At 27.2% G+C, this 27,285-nt stretch overlaps 1 protein-coding gene across 1 annotated transcript; it reads left to right on the forward strand.

Annotated features, from left to right (window-relative positions):
- Nucleotides 1–1,168: 1,168 nt before the first annotated feature.
- On the forward strand, nucleotides 1,169–23,619 carry LOC126903708 (polypeptide N-acetylgalactosaminyltransferase 35A-like). Its single transcript, XM_050682114.1, has 11 exons — nucleotides 1,169–1,637; nucleotides 1,699–1,840; nucleotides 4,620–4,786; nucleotides 10,031–10,164; nucleotides 14,580–14,824; nucleotides 18,850–18,967; nucleotides 19,086–19,238; nucleotides 19,310–19,552; nucleotides 21,037–21,138; nucleotides 21,199–21,330; nucleotides 23,337–23,619. The coding sequence occupies exons 1-11, from the start codon at nucleotides 1,448–1,450 to the stop codon at nucleotides 23,472–23,474; spliced, it is 1,764 nt and encodes a 587-aa protein (XP_050538071.1). The 5' UTR covers nucleotides 1,169–1,447; the 3' UTR covers nucleotides 23,475–23,619.
- Nucleotides 23,620–27,285: the final 3,666 nt, after the last annotated feature.

The raw sequence follows: 27,285 nt of genomic DNA on the forward strand, positions 1-27,285 counted from the left end.
TTTAAATAAATGATACTAGATTATACATAATATGTCAGTTTTTAGAAGAATATTCGTTCAAGAATAGACCTGTAATTGCACGAACGAAAATTTTGAAATATATGAGAGAAGAGACCTATTTTTCTCCCAGCATGCACTAAACATTAAACATTGATAATACCTACATTGTATTTTTATACTTAATTTAACACATAAGTAAATCTATGTGTTGATGTTAATAATAAAAAATTGTTTTTTTTAGATTTTAAATTTACTCTTTATTTCAATAAAAATTAACAAATTTAAGTATAATTAGTAAAAATATTAAACAATTTAATAGAAAAATATTTTATAAATATCAAATAACAAAATACATTACTTTTTGTGGAACTATTGTGGGTATGTATTAAGAATCTAAAATTTTAACAGAAGAAAAAAGGAATCAAACTATTGAATGATTAGAAGTTTTAACTTAAAATTAGCTCAACCATCTTATAGGTAAAAATCAGGGTTTGAGGCACATCATCTCATATAATTACTATTTAGTAATTACCAACTACTTTTTCCATAATGTACATACAATTTGAATTTGATTCTCATTTCTTTCGCGGTTTTATTTAATTCAATATATATAAACAAATAATGAATAAAAAATTATTGATAGCAATATTACATTTCATTTTACAATAATAGTTAATAAATAATAATAATTTACAATGAGTAAAATGAATTATTATTCACATTTGTGTAAAACAATAGTTCATTGATATTTATCTAGCTAAGATAACTATTAAAGCGCATTTAGAAGGCACTTAACGAGTATGCCTTGCGAGTTGTAATTCGCGTTCCACAAACTTCTACAACTCACGAGTCAGAATCGCGCCTTTAGTTTCGACGATTTGGGAGTTGGGATTTGGAGTTGGCTCACTGTGTTAACTCATTTGAGTGAACTGATTCATATCAATGAGTCAAAAATCCCATCTCTAATAGTAAGTGTAAATATGCTCCCACCATACGTCAATTCTTTGTTGTGTATACGACCACTGCATTGGTTTAACGTATGTTTCTTGGTATTATGTGGTTACATCTAGCGGTAAGAAAAAGCGTTATACTGTATAATTAATTGGTAACCGAAATATAATAATGATAAGAAGTTGGTGGATAAAAAATTGGCAGATTCACACTCATAAGTTTATCACATCAAAAGCCTTTTTTCTTCAATGAAGTATCATAGGTAGATGGATAATTAGATCAAAATGAATTTAATAAGATTTACTATTATTATTTATTATTATTTACAAAAAAATAATTTATTTTGTAACAATTGTGCTTTTAATAAAACCGTTTTAAATTTTCTAGTTTATAATTTGTTGTTACATTTATGTACATTTTAATTTCTTTTACAATTAATTCATATCTTTTTATCAATTTTTAATGATATTTCATTAAAGAAAAAATAATTCAGAAAATGCATAATTATAAGTTTTTTATTTTTGGTTGTATATTTACTTCGTTAACGTGGTCTATAAGCTTGTTCATGTATTGGAAACTTAATTCTAAGCATATTGATCTCTATTCACAAAAACAGATTTTATATCCCAGAAGTACATATGATTACACAAATAAACAAGAACTGAAGTATCTGAAATCCCATATTAGTAAAATTGCTGTATAAATTAAGCTTTAGTTATGTTTGATAATGTTCAAATTATATTTTAGGGTTAGAAGAATTAGGAGTTATCAAAACAGATAATGATATTTATATTAGGGATAAAGGTTACAAAGATCATGGTTTTAACGCTTTGATTAGTCTGAGACTTGGAGATTACAGAGAACATCTACCTGATACAAGACATAAATTGTAAGTAAAAGTGCATCGATAAACTGATGTTTAAAATTTAATAATTTTAACTTGAACCCTATGTAACTAAGTATTATAAATAAATTGAATTAGTGTTGGTTTAATGATTTCATTATTACAATATGACTAGTATTTTTATTTAACAGTAATTACTAAACTGAAACTTATTAGTCAAAAGTTTAATAAGCCACTTCCATATTATTGGTAAAGATTACAGTTAAGTACTTATTAAATTTAATATGACTATTATTTCTATTTAATTTTAGCTTCGAAGCGAAGCTGAGAAGGTATTGGTTTTACTATGATGTGTTTTTTTGAGTCTGTTACCACTTTTTCTCAGCTCTCACTGATACGTCTCACGATACGTCAAAAGATCACAATTCATATCTAGTCAAAGACATTACCCTCAAAAATTTCCCTCGTTCCTCGTAAATGAGGGAAACTTCCAAAAAAAAGTTACAAATTTAAAAATTGCTAATATTCGAAATTGTTCAATTTTTTTTTCTTAAAACTGCCATAACTTTTTCAATAATGAACAAATCAATATAATTTTTTTTTTTTATAGATGCTTGATGTCTTTACTTATCATTTGGTATATTTTTTTTATAAATTTAAACCTTTATCTGACCACAGGATAGGATTTAAAATGACAACTTTTTCACAAAAAGTTTACTTTTACACTTAACTTTTGAAAGTGTTCCGGAAAGTCTGACACTTTTATATATATCTTAAATTAAAAATAATCTAATGTACTTTATTATAAAAAAAAAAAATTTCGGACTTCATTTTGTCTTTACAATGAAAATGAATACCAAATGCTATTTTCGTGTGAAAATTCTCGATTTTATTTTTTACATTTTTAACTTTATAATGCTATAACTTATTGAAAAGTTTTTTTCATTCAACATACTTTATTTTAATCAGGATATTAATAAGGAAATAGCAGATCATCTAGCTTTTAGAATAATCCACCAATTTTTTAAAATTAATCACTCTAAAGATTTGCATCAAAATGTTTTTTTTTGATAGTGATTTTAATCACTGTCAAATATCATTATACTTGATCCAACTATGCCACGTCACCACTGTGCCACGACCCCCTATCCTGGGTTTTTTTTTAATTTTTCATTACATTAAAGTTTCCTTTGACAGTTTTAGTCCAATCCAACTCAGCAGTAAATTTTTAAACATGTCTGTATTTTGCACATATGCATTAAGCTGTTTCTAATGAATAAAATAATTTTCAACCTTTTTTTATTAAATAATGGATATATCTAGTTAAAAGGGCCTGGCCTAGTTTGTAGAATCATATGTTTTGGCACACGGAGTCATAGGTTCGATTCCCTGGGTGCCAATGAGATTTTTTTTGTGATTTTCTCAATGGTGGTATCTCTTGTGCAAGCCAGATATAGTATCTATCCCGTTCATCATTGGCCTAGCCAAGAACCGTCTTTGACTCACTAACAAAAAAAAGAGAGCTATCACCATCTGTAGCACTTTAAGTTTGATATTTAGAAGGATATAAAACTGATCATTATTATATAGTGAACATATTTAGTTAATATTCCAAAGAATTCTATTGCAAAGTTAAGATTTTAAGTATTTTAATTAAGAGAAAAAGCAAATATTCATATAAGGAGTAAAAAGTAGTTTAAAATATACTTGCACCAAATAAATAAAAAAAAATTTATTTTGATTTCATATTTTTGTTTTGCTTTTGTCTTTTAAAAATATCTAACCAGTCATTGTTAGTGGCTAATGAACTGTAATAATAATTAGATAAATAAATTTCCTATCTTATGTTGCTTATTTCCTTAAAATTACACACACCCGCTTGATTACTCGATTATTCGGTCCACCCTTAGTATCCCTACTCTTGCTTCCAGGCAAGTTGATGCTAACCATTATTTTATCAATGCTCTCCTTAATGGTTTAATTGATGTACCAGACTTTTGTTCTCTATATTTTTTCGTGTTCCATTCTATCCTACTAGAAATTACTTTCTCTTTCATGTTTTCCCTCTCATCACTCTTCTACACAGAATGCTCCGCTTCCTTAACAATTCATAGTTTTAGTCACATCTACTTTTTATATAATAATTTCTCTTTTAAATATTTAAACCCGATTCTATAAATTATTCTGTTGTACATTTTTCTTCACACTTAATACATATTAATATTTTATTTTTTGTTCTGTGATATAGATTATCATGTACAGTAGAACCTCATTAATCCGGACTAATAAGGGCTCTAGGTTGTCCGATTTAATGAAAGTCCGGATTAAACAAAATAACCAAAAAACATGTCCGTATTATAGATTTAAGAATATTATATTATACTAAATACTATATATGATATAATATATATTATATATATTGCAAACATGATATTAGGTCCAGCAAAAATATTATATATTTAATGTGGATAGAATTATGTATATATATATAATAATGACCAAAATATAAATTACTAATACATAGTTTATGATAACTTTAATGACGGTAGATAAGAATATATGTACTTATGGGAAATTCGAGGAACTTGCCTTTATGTTTATTTTAGTCTACGGCATAAACTGTGTATTTTTCATAATATTAGACAGCTGTCCGGATTAAGCGAAGTCCGGATTAATGAGGTTCTACTGTATATTATTTTTGTAAATTGCCTTTTTTTGGTGTTTGATATTCAAATAAATAAATGATAAATATACAATATGAGCTATAAAACTTGATCTTGATACAAGTAGCATTATTTCTTTATATTTGTTTTTTATATTTTAGATGCTCTTATTTAAAATATGACCAAAACTTACCAGAAGCAAGCATAATTATTTGCTTTTATAATGAACACCCTCAAGCTCTTTTTAGAACAATACAATCTGTAATTAGACGAACACCTTATAATTTATTGCATGAAGTTATATTAATAGATGATTACAGTGATCACAGTAAGTATTATATATCAAAATTATAATAGTTAAGTGTAAAAATTCACTAACAGTTTTTTTGCTTTGATACAAATCTGAATTTATGTAAATTTTACTATAGAGTCAATTCATACCATATCATCGATATTTAATTGCACAAAAACTTCAAAAAATGACAGCATTTTTATGACATTTTCCTTAGACCTAAATAAATAAAATATAATTTTTTTTTTTACGTCTACTATTTTATTATGATTAATTTAATTAAAAAAAGTTAAAGAAACACATCTATAATAAATTAAAAATTCTTATTTAATATAAGATTTAATCAATTTCAATTTTTTTGTAAACTTAATTTATGACTTATAGTTAATGATAAAAACAAAAAAAATCAGTTTTGTTTTATTGAGTAGTTAGCGGATAATTAAAAATATATTGTTTTTACTCAGAATTACTTAGTTTAAACCTACAAAAAAACATGATAGAATCAATTTTATTTTTATTTTTTTTAAATGTTTTTTATATGCATGGACATTGACTTACCCAACTTTAGATGGTTCAAATGAATACCATAGATTTTACAAGCATTATAATTTATAGATAATTTACAATAATGACAGATATTTCAAGCATCATTATCTATGATGGGTAACCTTAAATTAAAATTTTTTAAATCAATTTTTATTGTAATTTGAATGCGGCATCAAATTTTGTGATTATTTTTAGTTTAATTGCATTTTTTTCTATTAAAAAATTGATTTAAAAATAACAATCTTGTGAAAAATGTATATTTTTGATTTTAGAAAATTGCATCTACTGAAAAATTATACATTTAAAAATAGTATTTCATTGTAACTTCTCAATTAATTTAAAAAGTATTAAAAAAAGAACTTAATATGTTCCTTAAAATTCCTAATATAGCCTTCTATGTATATTACCAATAGAGTTAAAAATATCAATAACATATATAAGTTTCTTAAACAGCCTTACCAAAACCTTTATCATTGATATTTTATGTAGTCCATTAAATTAAAATGTCTTATATACGACATCTGTCTATCTGTACCTTAAATTATTAAATTTTAGCTTTGATGCAAAGCTGAGAAAGTATTAATTTTACTATGATGTGTTTTTTTTTTTTGTGTGTGTCTGTTACTACATTTCTCAGCTCTCACAGAACAGGTTTCTTTCAAAGATACCTCAAAAGATCACAAATCGTATCTAGTTGAAGACATTACCCTCAAAAATAAAAAACATTTCACTCGTTTCCCGTAAATGGCAGAAATCTTTAAAAAAAATTACAAATTTGAAAATCGCTAATTTTCGAATTTTTTTCAATTTTTTTTATGAGAAATAATACCATTTCTCTTTATATATTATAAATATATATAGATATTTATTTATTTATTTATATATTATACTTATAAATCATAAAACTTGTAATCAGGATATAAATAAGAAAATAGGAGATCATGTAGCTTTTGGAATAATCCACCAGTTTTTTTAAATTAAACACTATCTAAAGTTTTGCATCAAAGCGTTTTTTTATGATAGTGATTTTAATCACTGTAAGATATCATTATACTTGACCCAACTATGCTGTGTTACCACTGTGCCGCAATCCCCCTGTGCTGTGTTTTTCATTTACAATTGTTCATAAAAGTGTGTGTATTTTGTAATTATATATTAAATGGCCTGTGACATTAACCATTAGCTATTTTAATAGAAATTTATTTATCGTTTGAATAATTTTTCTTTCATATTTATATACAGAGTAATTTTTTTAAATTATAAACCACATAATAAATAAAAAATGTTGTTAATTTAAAAAACTTTTGGATTAATATTAGGAATATTTTACTCAATGAGTATAACTTATAATAACTATTAAAAATTTTAAATTATAGACTGGGAATAAGGCACGGTTGCTACTATTTTTATTGTGAGACATTTCTCAACCAATCTGCCTCACACCTATTATTAAAATGTTGATAACAACTGTTATACGTTTTTAAAAGTTGTTATTGACCAGTCATTTTCTTAATTATATCATTATTTAATAAATAATCTATTTAATTATGTATTTTACAATTTGAAATATTAAAGTTTTTGTCATTAGTTTTAGATCATATACAGAATGATTCAATAAGGATAAACCCTCATTTTCTCAGAAACTATTGAAAATTTTTAATTTTTGTAAAGAAAAGTATTTTTTGATTCAAAAAATTCTACAATAATATGTAGTTACATCATTTTTTTTCTTTTTTTCAGACGTAATAACAACCTTAACATTTATTTTTTAATGAAAACCCCTAATTTTACCTTAATAATATGATGAAAAAAAATTTACAAAAAATTTTGTTTTTAGAATTTTTTTTATCCAATCCACCGTTTATCTCTTGTGAAAGTTAATTAGTTAATTATTGAAAGTTAAGTGATTTCAAACCAAATTTTTATTGTTATTTTACTTTTTTGTATGTAGAAGTCATTGATGACTAGTAGACACATACTATCATATTCAATACAAATTTTATATCATAAATTGTTGAATGACCAGTATGGAAAAATTTTTGATAACTACTATAAAAATAATTTATGGTCCATTGAAACAGATTATTGTTGCGTCCAGTATTACAAAAACCAAATTTCTAATGATAAAATTCTATTTTTAAATCAAATCTATAAATAATTTAAAAAGATGTATGGTTGATTTATGTGAAATTATGTGTAAAACTTTTTCTATAATATTATGAAAGATTAAATATATTAATTTAAAACTAAAAAAATATTAAAAATAATTAACTCAAAAAACCACAATAAAATGACTAAAAAATCGAGCATATGTATTTCAGGAATAATGTTAAGCATATACTTTTTCAGTTAAATATTTAATTATACATTATTGTACAGTTTTTTGAATCAAATAATAATCTTCTTTCCAAAAATTAAACATTTTCAATTGTTTCCAAGAAAATTAATGTTACCTCTAGTAATTATAAAAACTAACTAGTTCTTTTCAATTATTAAAAAAAAATTAACAATATAAATATTTAATAAAAGTTAAAATAAGTTTAGCTTATGTATTATGTAATATGTAATATACAAATAATTTTAATATTAAATTGTCCATTTTATAAAATCAAAGCTATTTTGGGTAAAATAAGTATTTTATTTAAAATTATGCTGCTACATTTAGTAGAATTAAAATAAATTATTGTTCCGTTTTTAATGACGTCTAAAAATTGAATAGACGTTTTTTCGATTGAAAACATCAACCTCAGTCATCCACGTGACCAATAAATTTCGGTCACGTATTTGATGAAAAAGTATAATACTCTAATTCGGAACTTGTCATGACTATTCAGCAATGGGATGTCCCACAACAAAAAACAAACTTCACCGTTTATTAGGATCCGTTAATTTTTATCACAGATTCATACCAAACGCAACGCGCACTACAAGCCTCACTGTATCATCTGCAAGTATAAAAAACAAGACGGACCTTTGTTGTAGATGTATGACGCCTGCATCGCCTTCAATGCGTGCCGAGGAACACTCGCCGCTACGACAACTCGATCTCACATAGCGCCCAACACACGGTTACAACTCATCATGGAAGCTAGCAATGACTCGATAAGTGGTGTGTTAAAACAGAAACATGGCAACCATTCGAATTTTTTTCCAAAAAATTCTCGGTCACTCCAGAAAATTATTTGATGCATTCCTCTGTACCCGCTACTTCATCTAGATAATCGAAGGGTACTCAACGGTTTTGTATACAAACTACAACCTTCTCGTATACATTGTTCACACATAAAAGTGAAAAATATATTGATCGACAGGTGCATCACGTGTCATTTTAATTGTAATTTATTCATACCGTCGTATTTTTCAAGGCGCGACAATATAACCGTTTTACGGTTATAAAATCATGATATATCTGACGGGTCTTTTTTGTAGATTTTACTTCTGGTACAGAATATACTTATATATCCTCGATATACGTTGTGCGAGACACGTTATACGGTGTTCGAAAATCAACTTTATGCCAAATCAAAGCACGCTATTGTTAGTTGAATATGAATTATGAAATCGTTAAATGGACCAAATGCTGTTTGAAATGGCAGCATTCGAAATTGTTCAGACACAGCGTATTGCAAATTACACCTTTCTATTAAAAAAACGCAAATTCGTTCATATTCTACCTCTAACAGTCGATAACACATATTTAGTAACGTGCGTGGACCATTTTACTCAATGACCAAAGGCACAGCCGTTTAACAACATGTCTACACATACCATCGTCTTGGCCCTTGACAACCAATGATTCTCACGTTTTGGGATTCCGAACAGTTGAACGGCCGACCAAGGTCTGCAATTTGAATCAGAGTTTTTTGGCGCCTGTACAAAATAATATAATTTTTTTGGCTTCCAACACAAAAAATAAATTATATTATACTTACTTACTTAAAAAATGACAGAGTAATTTAAACATTTAATTCTGGTTGGTTGTAATTTGATTTATTTTTGTAGACAATAAATTTTTAAGTTTCAAAAATTATATTGAATTTAAAACAGAAGACATATAAAACAGAATTCTGTTTTTTGCTGAAGTACTCCCTTGGATCTCATATGATTTCTTTTAGAATAAATTTGAAATGGAAAATAAAATAAAATGTTAATCATTTATTAGATATTCCGTAGAATTTTTATGGTGTCTTTCTCAAGACTTCTATTCAAAACCTTAATGGTAACCAGAAAGGATTGTCAAATAATTTTGTGCTCCTGCGGAGTGTCCTCAGAAAACAGATAAGAAAGCTCGTATAGCATAGGTCTATTAACAAATGGAATATGCTTCAAATGAAATTCATGTCCTCAATATGAAATAAGTTTTGATAATATTTTAGTAAGTAAAAGTGTTCGTTCCCTATAGAAGACAAATTTAAAGAAATTTCTAATTCTCCTATCATATAAATATTATAAAACTTAATTTATCATTAATAAGGAATATTTTATATTGCGAATACGACTTTATAGGCGTAGAATTAGGATAGCGGAGTTCACTTAATATGTTATATAGAAATCTAACAGGACCCTCCTATTACACTACATTATCTCCCTTTGCTACAAGGCTAATTAGTATATAAAGTTGCGGTGATGATGAAAAACTCGAAAAAAAAACTGTTAGTGAGTTTTTACAACAAACCAAGGATTTTAGTTAGAATTTTTTTTTAAATATATATGAAATGCTTCTTCGTTGTTCAGATAATTTACATGAAACTGTTAATTCATACATTGTATCTCAGAATTTACAAAATATAATTCATTTGAAAAAAACAAATAAAAGAGAAGGACTGATTCGAGCAAGGCTGTTTGGTGCTAAATTAGCTACAAGCCAGGTATTACAATGATTATGATTTTGTAATACTTCCTTTACTTCTTCCTTCAACATTAATTTCTATTATTGTTCTCGCAACTTTCAATTCCTCTCTCTTCATAACATGACCAAACCCTCTAAATCTCACGATTGACGCTACACCTATACTCCCTCTTATATATTCATTCCTTATTCTATCTGCTCTAGTCACTCCACACATCCATCTCAACATTCTCATCTCTACTACACTCATTCTCTGCTCTATTCTCTTGTCGAATATCCAACACTTTAAACCATACATCATAGCTGGCCTCACTACAGTCTTGTAGATTCTATCTTTCAGCCTCATTGGAATTCTTTTATCGCATAACGCAACAGACGCTTCTCTCTACTTTACCCACCCTCACTTAATCCTGTCTCTAACATCCTCGTCAATACCATCATTCTTTTACACAACTGTTCCTAAATACTTAAAACTTTTAACCTCTCTTATTATGTCCTCGCTTAATGTCACTAATCTCCTCAATTCATCTACTTCGTTTTCTGCTTTGCCAAACTCGTACTCTATCTTACTCCTACTTATTCTTAATCCCTTTCTTTCGAGAGATGATCTCCACACTTCTAGCTTTTGATTAATTTCCTCCCTATTTTCTCCTATTAACATTGTATCGTCAGCGAGCAACGTGCACCACGGCACCTCTCCTTGTATTTCTCTAGTTATTTCATCCATCACTATAGAATATAAGTAAGAGCTTAATGCAGAACCTTGGTGCACTCCTACTCTTATTCTAAAACTTATTACTCCTTTCCAATTTTTTCCTCTATACATATCCTAAATTGTATTGATAGAAGATTGTATAGTTTCAACTATAATTCTTTTTATATGTAATATAAAAAGAATTATAGTTGAATTTTTTATATGTCAAAATACATATTTAACTAATTTGTAAAACCAAAAATGATTAGTTTATAACAGTTTTTGGACTAATACATTGAAAGTAATTAAAATTTTTATATGTAGGCGGAATTTTATTGAGGCATAAAGCCTCATGAATGTATGAAAATTTGGGAAAAAGTAATAGATAAGAGAATAAGAAATGAGACATCGGTACCTAAAACCAGTTTGGATTTATGCCTGGTAAGTCAACAATGGAGCCAGTATTTTGTGTGACGCAACTAATAGAAAAGTTTAGGGAAAAGAAGAAAAAGCTGTGTATGGTATTTATAAATTTGGAGAAAGCGTATGATAAAGTATCGAGAGAGGTTTTAAAGTGGGCATTAATAAGAAAAGGAGTCCCGAAAAAGTACATTAATATAATAGAAGGTATGTATGATGGCACTTGTACCAGGGTAAAAAGTGTAGGAGAAGAAACAGAAGGTTTTCGGATAAGAGTAGGAGTGCACCATGGTTCTGCTTTAAGCCCTTATTTATTCTCTATAGTAATAGATGAAATTACTAGAGAAATACAAGGAGAGGTGCCATGGTGCATGTTGTTTGCTGACGATATAGTGTTAATAGGAGAAAATAGGGAAGAAATTAATCAAAGGCTAGAGGTGTGGAGATCAGCTCTTGAAGAAAAGGGTTTAAGAATAAGTAGAAGTAAGACAGAGTATATAGAGTACGACGTTGACAAAGGAGAACATAAGGTAGGTGTAATGAGAAGGTCAGTGACAATAGGCGAGGACGTAATAAGAGAGGTTAAAAATTTTAAGTATTTAGGATCAGTTGTGTAAAAGAACGATGGTATTGACGAGGATGTTAGATACAGGATTAAGTGAGGGTGGTTAAAGTAGAGAGAATCGTCTGTTGCGTTATGCGATAAAAGAATTCCAATGAGGCTGAAAGGTAGATTCTACAAGACTGTAGTGAGGCCAGCTATGATGTATGGTTCAGAGTGTTGGGCGGTTGATAAGAAAGTAGAGCAGAGAATGAGTGTAGCAGAGATGAGAATGCTTAGATGGAGTAGAATGACTAGAGAAGATAGGATAAAGAACGAGTATAGGTGTAGCGTCAATCGTGGATAAGATGAGAGAAAATAGATTTAGAGGGTTTGGTCTTGTTATGAGGAAAGATAATTGGAAGCTGTAAGAACAGTTATAGAAATTAATGTTGAAGGAAAAAGAGGTAGAGGAAGATCAAAAAAGAGATGAAGGGATGCTATTAAATGCGAAATGAGGACAGCTGATGTGAGCGTAGATGATGTCAGAGATCGTGACAAGTGGAAATAATGTCTTTGACAAGTACTTACACCGTATTCGTAAACCAGCCACGCCGACGTGTGACCACTGTTCGGTTCGCCTGGGAGAGGCTGACAGCGTTCTGCACACCCTCTTCCGGTGCGAGGCGTGGGCCCAGGAACGGGACTCTCTGGGGTCCACGATCCGAGTCTGGTCCTTGGTGAACCTGATGTTGAGGAGGCGTGGAAGGTCGTCCACGCGTTCGCCGAATCCATCTTAGAAAAGAAGGAGGAAGCGGAACGCCTGAAGCAGAGGCAGCCGCGCCGCCCTGTACAGGAAGACCTAAGACGGGGGAGGCCACACCACGTTTTGAATCAGATCGAAATTAATCAAGAGCTGATTCACAACGTGGTGGTGTGAGTTTTAGAGACGGCGTGGGCCGCCCTGAAGTAATACCTCACGGTAGTTCCAGGGCGGTCCACACTTATGCCAGTCGTGGGGAAAAAAAGGATGACTGACCCCATGTAGTTGGAATGAAGGCGAGGAAGAAGAAGATATGTAGACAGAATTGAACAATGAGTTTGAGTATTGTGATAGTCTACCTGCGCTTATTCCTAGTTAATATTTTAAAATAAATTTATCTTAAACTGTTTAAATACATGTAAGCTGGGTACATAATTTTTTTTTTTTTTTTTTACAAAATTATTTTAACAAATTACATTTGTTGAAAACGGCAATTTTTATTTTTTTTCACTATTTTAAACTTTTTCTAAAATTAATGGACCTATTTAAAATTTCTCTTAATATAAAAACATTTTTAATTTTGTTAAGTATTATTTATTTCTTGATTAAAGTGTTCAAATATTCTTTAGATCTATCTATTATCTCTTATAAGGGTACCAACTTAATTTTTTTCAGTTCTTAGTATAAAAAATGATTCAACTAAAATAAATAAGCCTGTTTTTTTAAACTATATTTATTTTTTATATTATTTTGCATTGCTGTTACAGTCACGTAGTGTTTATTGTAAGTTATGACTATCAATAGATAAAATTTCTATATTGACAGTTAGTGTATTTATAAACTCACAACAATGAGTCCTACTACCATTGATAATAAAGGCTATATACCTGCGAATATAGTCATAAAAAACCAATTAGCTACCTGTATTTGTACTCCCTTATTATACATGTATATTAACTCAAAAAAAATTGAACCTTTAAATGTTTATATCTAATAATAAACAATAAAAATTTGTTTATATATATATATATATATATATATAAATGACTGGTTAATAACATCATTTAATCCAGTATTCCGGAAGTAATTAACACTTCTAAATGTTAACTGGAGGTGAAATGTAGATTAATATTCCTCTATAATATATTACTTCTCCCACTAGGATATAAAAATCTTCATAACTATTGAACTATTGTTTCAAAAGTTGTTATCGATCAGTTATTTTCTTAGTTGGATAGTTTTCTGTTTTATAAACTATTTAAATGTGAACGTTACCATTTAGAAAAATTAAGTTGGTACACTTATAAGGATCAAGGGGTTGACATAAAAATTATTTAACGATTTAAAATTCAAGAAATAAAAACTACTTAAACAAGACAAAAAAAAATTCATAAGATTTTTATTATTTTAAAAACAATTAGTTGTCTTTGATAAATAAATCATAAAGTATATTTATATATTTTATAATTTTTGAATTAATAACGACTGTTTTTGCCAGAGTATTATGATAGTGATGTTAATTACTGTCAAATATTAAGCTACACTTGTGTCTATAATACTGAGCCCTGACTTCACGGGTTTTTCTCGTAAAAATCGAATAAAGTATTAAAAAAACTCTTTTTGGATTTATTACGCTATTTCAAGCATTTTACTGGATTTTTTTGTTGCTTCTAGTTTCTGAGATAATACATTATTAGTTGAAACAAATATTATTATGAAATTACCATAGAGACTGTTTTTGAAGATTGATTAATTTGTATGAATCGTTAGTAAGCTTTAAGGTGGATCAAAAAAAGTCGATTTTCAAAATTTTAATGAGAACCATATTAACTTTATTATTATATAAATTTTTATTAGTTTTTTGATCCACCCTAGTAAGCATAGTTCTGATGTGTGACGATTTTATAACTTTTACTACATTGGTGATTTTCTTATAGTCAAATAATAAATCCTGACCTGGTTATCACATCAATTTAAATTTATTGTTTCCTTAAATAATCATATACATTTTTTTAGATATTGATATTTCTAGACAGTCATGTAGAAGTCAATATTGACTGGATTCAACCTCTTTTAACAAGAGTAAGAGATAATCGAACTCAAATTATTGCTCCAATTATTGATATCATACAGCCAGATACATTTGATTACAAATCTTCTCCACTTGTAAGAGGTGGTTTTAATTGGGGTTTACATTTCAAATGGGATAGTTTACCAAAAGGCTCTTTAATTACAGATGAAGATTTTATCAAACCAATCAAGTAAATCGTTTTTATAAATAGGTACAATTGAAAAAAATCTCAATTTTAAGCTGAGTATTTAAAAATAACTTAGTAAAATAAAAATCCCGCTTAGTGGGACCATTAATAATTATAATTACTATTATAAAACGCTAAAAAGCGTGCTTAAGAAAAAATGATTTGTTCCACCTATAATTTTAAGACGAATCAACTTATTGGACTTATAAATGGTCGTGGTGTTATTATAAAAATCTATCCCTTAAAATAACCTGTGTTATTATTAAATAATATAAATATTCAAAATTTCATTTTACCATTAAAAATAAAATTAAAGCAAATTGTATTGAATTGAAAAAATTAATAACGACCTTCTTGTTTACACAATTATTTGTATTTTTTTTTTACTTAGAAAAACAGTGTGAAAACATTATATATTAAAATATTTGTTATTTTTATATATTATGTTTATTTTCTTAAGTGTTCAAGTAATTTTTGTCAATTTCTTAAAAATATATTTATAATACAATGTTGTTGATATTTTAATAAAATTTATTGTTATACAGAGTGTTCAGTAAATAAGGAAACGAATTTCTATTGTACTCATTGTTTGTAACAATTTAACTGTTTCCTAACTTACTGAACACCCTGTATATACATTTTTGTTTGAACTTTGGCTTTATAATCAGATTACTGATCCAATGTACTTTTATCGCTTTGAACTTTTTTTTATTATCTTATTAATCTCATATATGATGTATAAATCTATGAGTGTATCGTAAAAATTGGGAACCATCTAATTCAACTATGTTGTCCAACGTTAAATCACAGTAATCAATATTCATATGAAATTTTTTTTTGTAATTGTTCTATAATATTAATAAATTTATTATAATATAATATTAATAATTTTTAGCTTCGATGCGAAGCTGAGAAGGTATTGGTTTTACTAAGATGTGTTTTTTTTTTTTTTTTTTTGTGTCTGTTACCACTTTTTCTCAGCTCTCACCGAACCGATTTCTTTCAATGATACGTCAAAAGATCACAAATTGTATCTAGTCGAAGACATTACCCTTAAAAATTGAAAAAAATGCCCTCGTTCCCCGTAAATGGGGGAAACCTCCAAAAAAATTACAAATTTAAAAATCGCTAATTTTTGAAATTTTTAAAAAATTTTTTACTTAAAAGTGCCATTACTTTTTCAAAAATAAACGTATCCGNAAAAGTGCCATAACTTTTTCAAAAATGAACATATCAATATAATTCTTTTTTATATAGATGTGTAATATCATTACCTTTCGTTTGGTATATTTTTTTCATAAATTTAACCCTTAACCTGCCCACAAGGGGGGGTTTAAAATGACAACTTTTTCAAAAAAAATTAACTTTTGAAAATGTTCCGGAAGGTCTGACACTTTTATATATATCTTAAATTGAAGCCAATGCAATGTTCTTTATTATACAAAAAAAAAATTTCGGACTTTATTTTATCTTCACGGTGAAAATGGCTACCAAATGCTATTTTTGTATGAAAATTTTCGATTTTGTATTTTACATTTTTAACTTTATTATGCTATAACTTTTTGAAAAATGTATGGATCAGTACAATTTTTTTATGAGGAGTAGTATTCATATACATCTTTCATTTGACATACTGTTTTTTTAAATCGGACCATTTCCCTATATACGAGGGGGGTTCAAATCTAAAAAATGCATGTAGAAAGTAGAACTTTTTCAACTTAAATTTTGAAAGTGTTCCGGAAAGTCTGACACTTTTATATATATCTTAAATTAAAGCTAATGTAATTTACTTTATTATGCGAAAAAAAAATTTCGGACTTTATTTTATCTTCACGGTGAAAATGGCTACCGAATGCTATTATTAATAATGAACTAGCCGATAATGTAGCTTTTGGAATAGAACACCAATTTTTTTAAAATTAAACACTATCTAAAGATTTGCATCGAAGCGTTTATTTTTGATAGTGATTTTAATCACTGTCAGATATCATTATACTTGATCCATCTATACCACGTCACCACTGTGCCGCGACCCCCCTGTGCTGGGGGTTTTTTTTTTATATACAAAAATAATATTTATGTAAAATGCTAAATATTTTTATATTAACTAGGTTTCGTTTAGCTGGAAAACCCGCATATCTCATGCTCGCGTAAGCCTCTTCTAGTAAGTAGGCCACTGATTCGGTAGGAGTACACGTTTGCGCCTGCCACTATAAGTGGTTTATTGAGAAAATATTACATCAGAATAAGTGTAACAAAAATATATTAAAAATTTAATTATTAAAATCAGTAAAATTTAAAAAGAAGAAATAGTAAAATGTATTGGGTATAAGGTTGATGTTTGTTAATAATGTCGCCTAAAAAATATTGATAGTGCTGGTTCAAGGAGGCAATCGTCCATATCCCCCTTAAATACACCCTAAGTATACACAATAACTATTAATATTCTAGTTATAATAGTTGTATTAATATTATAGAATAACGACAAAACAATTGGGCAAGTTATTCCTGGAAATATTTAAAAATTAAATTTTGATGAATCTCAATTTTTACGATAGACTAATACATCATATATAAATTAATAGGATTATTAATACTGTACTATTCTGATAATGTATGTACAAACTTCTTTACTTATATGACCGTCCTGAAATTTATATATAACTTATCTATATAACATTTAACATTCCTTGGTAAAATGTACAAAATATAATACTATGCGCAAATGCAAAATCGTAACTTAAAATTAAGTCTGCGGGGACTATATATCATATATGAGATTAATAAGATAAAAAAAAGTTTAAAGCGAAAAAAGTATATTTGAACAGTAAGCCGATTATAAAGCCAAAATTCAAACAAAAGTTATAAAAGAGGTGCCTCTAAAAGAAATCCTTCTACATAAGAACTTAATTTATCAAGACTCCAAAGTCTACTACTGAGGTATCTTAATAATATGACTAGTTAACAAATAAGTACTTTAACTGGACTACTGACAGAACACGATCATTTGCTTAAACATTACATAATGGAAGTGATAGAATCGTCACTATGCATGAAGTGTGGAACAGAAAAGAAAGATTCATTTCACCTTATGTTTCAATGTGATACCCTGGCCACATTAAGACCTAAACATTTAGGAAATCTCTTCCTGAAAAAGAAAATATGAAAAACATAAAACCTAAAGAGATATTTATATTCGCTAAAGAAACAGGACTCTTTGAATATATATGGAGCATCCTTGTAGGACGCTTATATTTAGTCTTAGATATTCAACAATGGCAACAACACTTCGATGAAAACATTTATGTGAAGAAACCGAATTAATATAACTTGGTAGGAGGTGCGCACAATAGACCTACAGGTCTGAATGCACGGGCAGTTCTTCCCCACCTTTATAATAACTAAAACTAAACTAAGTATTCTCATCTCTGCTCTATTCTCTTGTCACTCTAAACTATACATAATATAACCATAGCTGGTCCCATAACAGTCTTATAGTTTGGGTGAAGTAGAGTGAAGCATGACATATTTATGTCGTCATTTAATAAAAATAAGTTGACACACCTATAAGAAATAAGGGATGAATATTGTCACGATACAGTGTTTTCCTCAGCCATACATTACGTTATCAACCTATATGAAAGTGTACCAGGATCTGAATCATAAGTGCACGGTAACCTAGTGGTAAGGTTGGTCTCTACAACGCCTTAGGTTGCAGGTACTAATTCCGTACCATGCCTCTTTTTTCATACGATTTCTGATATACTTTTTGAACCTTTTTTTTTTTTTTGAAAATTGAGTGACTAGTGTTAAAGAATCAGTCTGTAGATATAGTCTATATCATATAGATGCCCCACATTGATTTACTAATTTCAACATTTATTTATATAGTCAAATAAGAAAATTACGGTGGAACACTGTATATTTAAATATTCAAATATGTATTCTAAATATCTTTTTAAAAATGTATTCGAATTATTATTTTGAATACAAGAAAAAAGTATTTTTATAAGACTTTATTTTTATAGAACACCTACAATTGCTGGGGGTCTTTTTGCTGTGGATCGAGAATATTTTAGTGAGATTGGAGAATATGATCCAGGAATGAACATTTGGGGTGGTGAAAATTTGGAACTATCATTTCGAGTAAAAAATTATATAAACCCCTAAGAATCTTTTCATTTTTAAAATACACATTAGAAAGTTGTATTTTGTATTTATTCCCGAAAATAATTAAATTTTATTTTTGGTTTAAATGAAAAAGGTATGGATGTGTGGTGGCTCTCTTTTCATTGAGCCTTGTTCTAGAGTTGGACATGTATTCCGAAAACATAGACCATACTCGGCTCCTAATAATGAAGATACCATGGCCAGAAATTCTTTACGTTTAGCTCATGTTTGGTTGGATGATTTTAAAGTGATTAACAAACTTAAAATTTAGCATTATATGCGAGACAATTTTAAACTAAAATATATTAATCATTACAGAAATTTTTTATAAGTAAACGTTTAGATCTTATTAATATAAAATATGGTGACATAACTGAAAGGAAAGAGTTACGAAAAAAATTAGGATGTAAAAATTTTGAATGGTATCTTGAAAACGTTTATCCAGAAATATTATTGCCTACAGATAATATTGAAAATGTAAATAAAAAACTAAAAATTGTAGATAGACCTGCTTTTCAACCTTGGAACAAACGAATTCGTAACTACACAGCAAAATTCTTGGTAATGTATATTAATTATTATGTCTAATATTTTACTAAAATAATTATTTTAATTTTAAAATAATCAATTATTGATTCAAATTATTATTGTTGTTTTTAATTATAAAAGAATATTGCATTCTGTTAATAAATTATGATGATAATTACAAATTTAATAATAAGGATACGAATATTGAAATAAGTAAACCGTCTAGTAATGGAAACTCAGAATTAATATATAAATATTTTAACTTTGATCTAAATTAAATCTATACTATATACCAGTTTCTTTTTAATATAATATAAAAGTTAATATTTAATCTTTTGTTGTAGTTTTTAGCGAATTCTTTAAAAATGGTATTTTTAAATCACTGTGAAGAGTAATATTTGTTATGTATCTGTTATAAATTTTAAAGTTATTGATTGGAATTGGAATAGAACGTATACTTGTTAATTTAGCAGATGCTCAAGTTTCTGTTCTATAGAACCACACTGTTTGGTCCAATTATTGTTTTATGTATAAGAATTTTATTTTTTAGTCTTAAATTGTATTTTAATATTAGTCGAAATTAATAAAGACGAGTATTTAGTTGCTTATATTTTTGACTTGTATGATGATTCCAAGTTAGTTATTTATCATGCACAATACCTAGTATTATACTGCTGATTGAAGAGAAATTTACTTATTACTTGGTTTAAGTTTTAGAATGAAATTAACCTATACAGACTTTGATCGTTAATTTTAATTTTTTATTGGGATACTCAGGACTTAATTAGATTTAAATGTTATTGGATATGACTTAAAACAACGAATGGATCTTTGTTTGAAGGTAGTAAATCGCAAATATTTCTAACACAGCGCTGTTGGAGATTGGTATATCAGAAGTATTTATGTTGTAAAGTAAAAGCAAAAGGTCACTTGAGAGATTTTAACTTTAAAAATAGTATAATTAAAACTTTTTTATTGAACTAATTGAACTATTTGGGTTTTAAGAAATGATGTGATATTTAGGCAATAAAGGTTGGAAGAAAATTCTTTATTTTAAATAAAAGTTTAAAGTGCCAAAAGCCTGAGAAAAACCCAAAAAATTACAGCTAAATTCATTAATCTTAAAAGTGGATGAAATTTGTATATTATTTTATGAATTTGATGGATTGTATTATGTTTAGATCAAAAACCAAACTTCGATTTTGATATTATATTGTAAATATTTGTAATTGAAATAATTTTAAATAATATGATTTTTTTAAAAAGTGTACCAAATGTAGGCAGCAAATTTATTGGACGATAGGAATTTACAAGATGTCTAGGTTTGTTTGGTTTTAAAATCATAATTATAACTAAATATTTTCATGTAGGGGGGGAATAGGATAGCCAAAGGCGCATTGAATTGTATGTGTGAGTAAGAAATATGACAGGCTTGCTTTTTCTTGATCTGTGGTGGGTTAATTATTTAACATCAATTTTTTTTCAAAATAAATCTAAATTGTATTACTATAATTTAGATTAATTTGAGCAATTCAAAACTGTGTGTTCATCCTCTAAATGGTTACCAAACTAAAAATAGCAAACTTGTACTAAGGCCATGTATCCAAAACATGGAGCAGGTAAATCATACACTGTTAAATATTGGCCAATAAAATATTTTTTTATAATTTTTTTTGTAGATATGGTATAAAACTGATAAAGAAGAATTAGTATTAGCTAAACTTTTATGTTTGGATAGTTCATCTGGAAAACCTGTAATAAGCAAGTGTAATGAAATTGGAAGTACACAACGATGGAAATATTCTGATAATGTAAGTTCATGTACACTATTAATGTTAAACCCTTTTCTATTTAAATTTAATTAAAATCTGTTATTCTTGATTTTTTTTACTCATTATAACTTTTTATAATTTAAATTATATTAATAATTAAGTAATATTAAAACTATATTAAAAATATTATTAATTAAAAAACTAAAAAATATTAAACTTAAAAGCCACAAAAAATTACTGAAAAGTCGCGGATACGTATTTTGGAAACAATGTTACCATTATCAACGCTAAACACATACTGACATCCCGACTAGAAAAAACTCCCTTATATACCTAGTGACCTTATCACTTAGTGACGTCATCACTAAGTAATATTATCACATTTTGTCAGTTTACACAAGTTTAATAATGAAATATTCAGTTGACCAAGATCCCAATTAATTAAATTGTTTATATTTTTAAACATTTCTATTGCCTCCCTAATATTGAGTTCTTTGTATTTACGTTTTTAATTAATTTTATGGTTTTAATGGAGTGATTATGTGTCAATAAATGTTCAGTCACTGGAGATTTCTCAACTTCTTGATTTTTAATATTTCTTAAGTGCTCTTTAAACCTGACCCCTATATTTCTTTTGGTTTGTCCTAACAAAAAGAATTATAGGGGTCAGGTTTAAAGAGCACTTAAGAAATATTTAAGACGTTTAAAATGCGTCAAGCCATATGACTTGGTTTAAATTTATAAATATTTATTTTACACTTTAAATATTATTCATTATTATAAGACTAAGTTAGGGGGACCACTTCACTGGAAGTGTAAATCTCATTAATGTTGTATTAGTGTATATATATTAATTAGTAAAACTGTATATTTATAATTTTGATAATCATTTAATTGTATTGATTAAGATGTATGATCGTCTCAATAAAAAGTACCGTAGAGTAATTAAAAAAAAAAAAAAAATTCGTAAACCTCTTAAAATTACGACTGCATTAGAGAAAAATACTTTCTAACGCTAAAATATTTTAGACATTAAGTTCTTAATGTCCTAAGTTTTAACTAAAATTATCGACTAGTACTATTAAGTTCTACTAAGTGAGTGGGCGTGATGCCCCTATAAGACGGCCCTACATCCTCTCTTTAGGATCATATGGTCAGGTTAGAAATAAAAATAATATGTATACACATTAATTATAGGTGATGGCTATTTTATGTTGATAATAGGAGTAATCATAATAGGACTTGCCTTGCCGATTGCATTTTATTTTTTTTTGATAATCTAATCATTAACTAAAAATCAAAAAAATTAATTTTAAAATCATATCACCAATTTTCTTTTTGATTATATTTTATGAACCCTGAAATCTTTAAACCTACATTAAATTTAAGCTAATACAATGTACATTAAAACGATAAATAAAAACTTCGAAATCTTGATTTTTAGAAGTTGTGTCAAGCATTAAAATCAAAAATCATACAAATATGTTAAAATTTAACGACTTTGAATTTTTTTGTATAACTTTAGAATATTTGCATCATTCTTAATTATTTCAATTTAAAGCTTGTTTATTGTAATATAACAAATTAATCAAAAAATATCATATTCACCAAACATTACATGTTACTCAAAGACGACAAGTTATCGGAACGTTTTTTTTTTTTATTTTAATCGTTACACTTAAATGAAATTAATCATAAAAAAGAATTATGATTAAAAGTGTCATTTAGGATTTTTAAAGAAATATCAATTATTCGTAATCCAGTTTAATTACTTATTTTAATTTCAAGAGCTCTATGCAAAAATAAAATGACTCAAATTTTACAAAATTAGATTTAAACTGTTTCTAATTAAAGTAAAAATGATAGATGCATCTATCCAAGAAAAAAGTTAAAAAGAAAAACAAGTATGTGTTAAAAAATTCTAGTTTTATTAGTTTACTGATAAGTTTTGAAAATAGAGTTGACTTATTTTTGCATGAAGCTACTAATTTATATTAGGTAAAAGATGTATGTATAGTAATTCTTATTATTACTTTAATTTACAGACAGAAACGGCATTATATAATTTAGCAGCTGGTACATGCTTAAGTGTTAACATTAAAAAAGTTAATGCTGAAATTGTTATGGACATTTGTACCAATGAAAGTTCTTTGAATAAGTGGAATTTAATTGAAATTTTCTAATTATAATATTATACATATTGTACACATTTTTTTATAAGATATTTTTTTGATTTAATAGTATGCATATAATGTTCCAGTATTAAGTGTAAATTTGAACAAATTACTTTCTATAAATTATTTTAATAAATGCTGCTCATGAACTATATCACAGTGAATACCTTTTATTATAAAGTATTTAAAACGTCAATTTCATATTACGGTATTGCTAAAAATTATATATTTTTTGCTATAATAAAATATAATTTTTAAATATTAGGTCTTTATTTAATAAAAGTTTTCGAATTTTTTTATATTAAACATAAGCATTTGATTATAGAGGTGCTAGGGTATGTAGATTGAAATCAATTATGTTTATGCTCTAAAAAAAGTATCAACATTTGAGTAATTATTGAGTTTTATCTCAAAAACAGATCATCATTTTAAATTATATAAAATTATTAGTAAGAAAGGTAAACTTAAGGTGCATTACTTCTAATATTTAACATAGTATCAAAAATGTGCTAAGTTTAAGAATTGCAGCGAAAAGTGAGGTGAAGTTAATTTTCATTTCGATAATAGTGCAATGTTGAATTTATAAGCGTTAAGTACACAACTGTATGGCAATTTATAGCAAAAAAATACACGATTTGGATTATTACTAATTGTACTTCAAATATATCATTGATTTATTTAGTTTACTGATGTTACGAAACTATTTTGTTATCGCGATTAAGTCATCCAACTTAACAGCGTGCAAACGTTAAATTCAGTGACATAAATTTCGACCCCTTTAAAGAAACTCAATCTTATAATATAAAAGGTCAGAGAAGATACAACAATATTGATAAGCTGTTGACCGATCCATTTTTAATTAAAATTTCTTATAATAGATTAAATTATACATGTGGATTAATTTTGACTAAATTGCAAACTTTGAAAACTTTTTAACAAATTGTTACCACAAAAAGATATATTCAAAACCAGAAAAAAAGAAATCGATTAAAAAAAAATTGACATTCATGGGACTGGTGGTAAAATTGATTTCAGTCATCAGAAATAAATTACATCAATTTTAGCTTCGATGCGAAGGTATTAATTTTACCATGATGTGTTTTTTTTTTATGTCTGTTTTCTCAGCTCTCACTAAATCGATTTCTTTCAACAATACGTCAAAAGATCACAAATCGTATCTAGTTGAACACATTACCCTCAAAAATTTTCCCTCGTTCCCCACAAATGGGGTAAATCTCCAAAAAAAAATTACAATTTTAAAAATTAGTAATTTTTGACATTTTTTTTCACTTTTTTTTTTCTTAAAACTACCATAACTTTTTTAAAAATGAACAAATCAAAATAATTTATATTGAAACGTTAGATATTTTTCTTTTATTTGATATCATTTTTTTTGAAAATCTAACACTTAAGCTGTGAGCAGGTGGGATTGGAAAATAGCAACTTTTTTACAAAAACTAACTTTTTCAACTTAATTTTTGAAAATGTTCCAAAAATACTCCCAGCTTTAATTATATGTCAAATTGAAGCTAATGTTACGTAATATAAATTAAAAAAAAAAATTTTGTCCTGACACCTTTTCTTCTATGAGAAAATAGCCATTGACTTCTACGTGCAAACGGTTGCCGAAGTTAAAAAAAATGCTATTCACTTTGAAATTTTCAACTTTAACTTGTTATACCTTTCGAATAATGTATGTATCAACACAAATTTTTTTTCTAAATACATTATATATACGTATTTTATTTGACATACTTTTTATTTAAATTGGACAATATTCCCTTATACAGGGAGGCGTTCAAAACTTGAAACATACATATAAAAAGTAATACTTTTTCAATTTAACTTTTGAAAATGTTCCGGAAATACTTCGAGCTTTAAATATATGTCAAATTAAAGCTTATAATAAATACTATAAGTTAAAAAAAAAATATTTGTTCTGGCACCTTTTCTTCTATGACAAAATGGCCGTCAAATTAACGAAAAATGTAATTTTTATGTAAAAATCACTGTTTAACATGAAATATTTTAATACTTAAAAGTGCCATAACTTTTTAAAAAATCAACAAATTAAAATAATTTTTTTTTATATTGAAAACAGATATTTTTCTTTCAATTGATATAAATTTTTTGAAAATCAGTCTCTAAATCAGACCACTGTAAGGATTCAATAAAGCAAATATTACACACAAGTTGCAAGTGGGCTTTTTTATATATTGACCTGTAACAACAACATGGTTTGCCACTTGCATAACGACTAGCTATAGTAACAAGGGTCGCCACCACCTAGGAGAGGTGTCACATATATCAGATATGATTACCGGACCATAGGTGGAATTTAATTTTAAGTTAATTATAAGTATAATCTAAGTTAATATGTCGTTATATGTATAAATTATTATAATACCTCCTTGTTTATTAAACACAATTATGACAATCAAAGTTGTATGTGGTTGATATGTAAAACATACCGTGTCTAGATTAAGGAATAGGGATAAAATACACGCGAGTAATTAAGTTACTGGCGCAATAAAATAAATATTACAGTTGAAATTAATAAGGAAATTTAATTTAATTGTTAAAAAAAGAAAATTAAGTTAAACATGGACAAAAATGCGAATGCATCAAAAACCATGTCTACAAATAAAGGCAACAAAAATAAAATAAAATATTTAAACAAATAATATTACTAACATCACGGACGGTATTGGAACACATCCGTTAATGTTAATCGAATATTAATGAAAAACGTTCTGAACACTCGCTCCTTAGCGTTGGCTAGAAGAAAAGGGAAACACGTGCTCTCCGCACATAAACAAAATTAAGTTAATTTACGATAAAATAATTAATAAAATATAGCTCATTACATAAATACAATATATAAGAAAAAAAAACGATACCCGGTCTCCGAAGAGACCCACCCGATGGTCTGGATGCTTCGCCGAAAAGACCTGGGGGTCTATTTTTCAATCGTCCGTTCACGAACGTATACGTTCAAATTTTATTTTATATAGGTTTATATGGCGAACGTTGTCCGTGAACACGTTCGGAACGTATGAAACATCGAACGGACGACCGTTCAAAACATTAAAAAACGTTCGTCACAACGGATAATAGAAACCATCCGTTAGCGAACGGTGGGTCGAACGGTCGATCGAACGGATGGTCATAAATAACAAAAGAAAGGTTTGACCCTTACACTTGCCTTTTAGACAAACATATTTACCTAAAATATAATTTTGAATTAAAATCGTTTTAATTAAATAAATTCATTAAACAAATCAATTATTCGTAGAAGTAGCTATAATCGGAAATAGGGAGCTAAGGCTCCTTCATGTTTGAGTGAGATTTCCTTATTAACTTATGAACATAAAAAAAATATTTAATATATATTTTTATTAATAAAAATATATTTATTATAATAAATATTATTTCAATTAATTATGTTGTTCTACAAAACATAAATTAGTTGAAAAAAATGATTGAAATTTACAAACAAAAATTTTTAGTTAAATATTAAAAATTGTTTTAAATAGAACTATTATCTAATAGTTTCCAAATTATTTCAATGCAACTTACAGCGCATCAATGATACATAATATTTGTTTACGATCTCATTAAATGCAGCGAGACCTTTTTTGAGATAATTGAGTAATATAAACAAAAATCACATTATTTAATAAAATTCACTTGAAAAATGCAACCATAAAATACATTGTATACAGAGTGATTTTTTTATCATTACCCACTCAATTACTTACAGAATAATAATAAACTAAACATTTTTATTTCCGATTATCTTTAGTTACACATTATTGTT

Source organism: Daktulosphaira vitifoliae, unplaced genomic scaffold (genome assembly GCF_025091365.1).
Source record: "Daktulosphaira vitifoliae isolate Bord-2020 unplaced genomic scaffold, ASM2509136v1 Scaffold_1, whole genome shotgun sequence".
Classification (NCBI taxonomy): Eukaryota; Metazoa; Arthropoda; class Insecta; order Hemiptera; family Phylloxeridae; genus Daktulosphaira; species Daktulosphaira vitifoliae.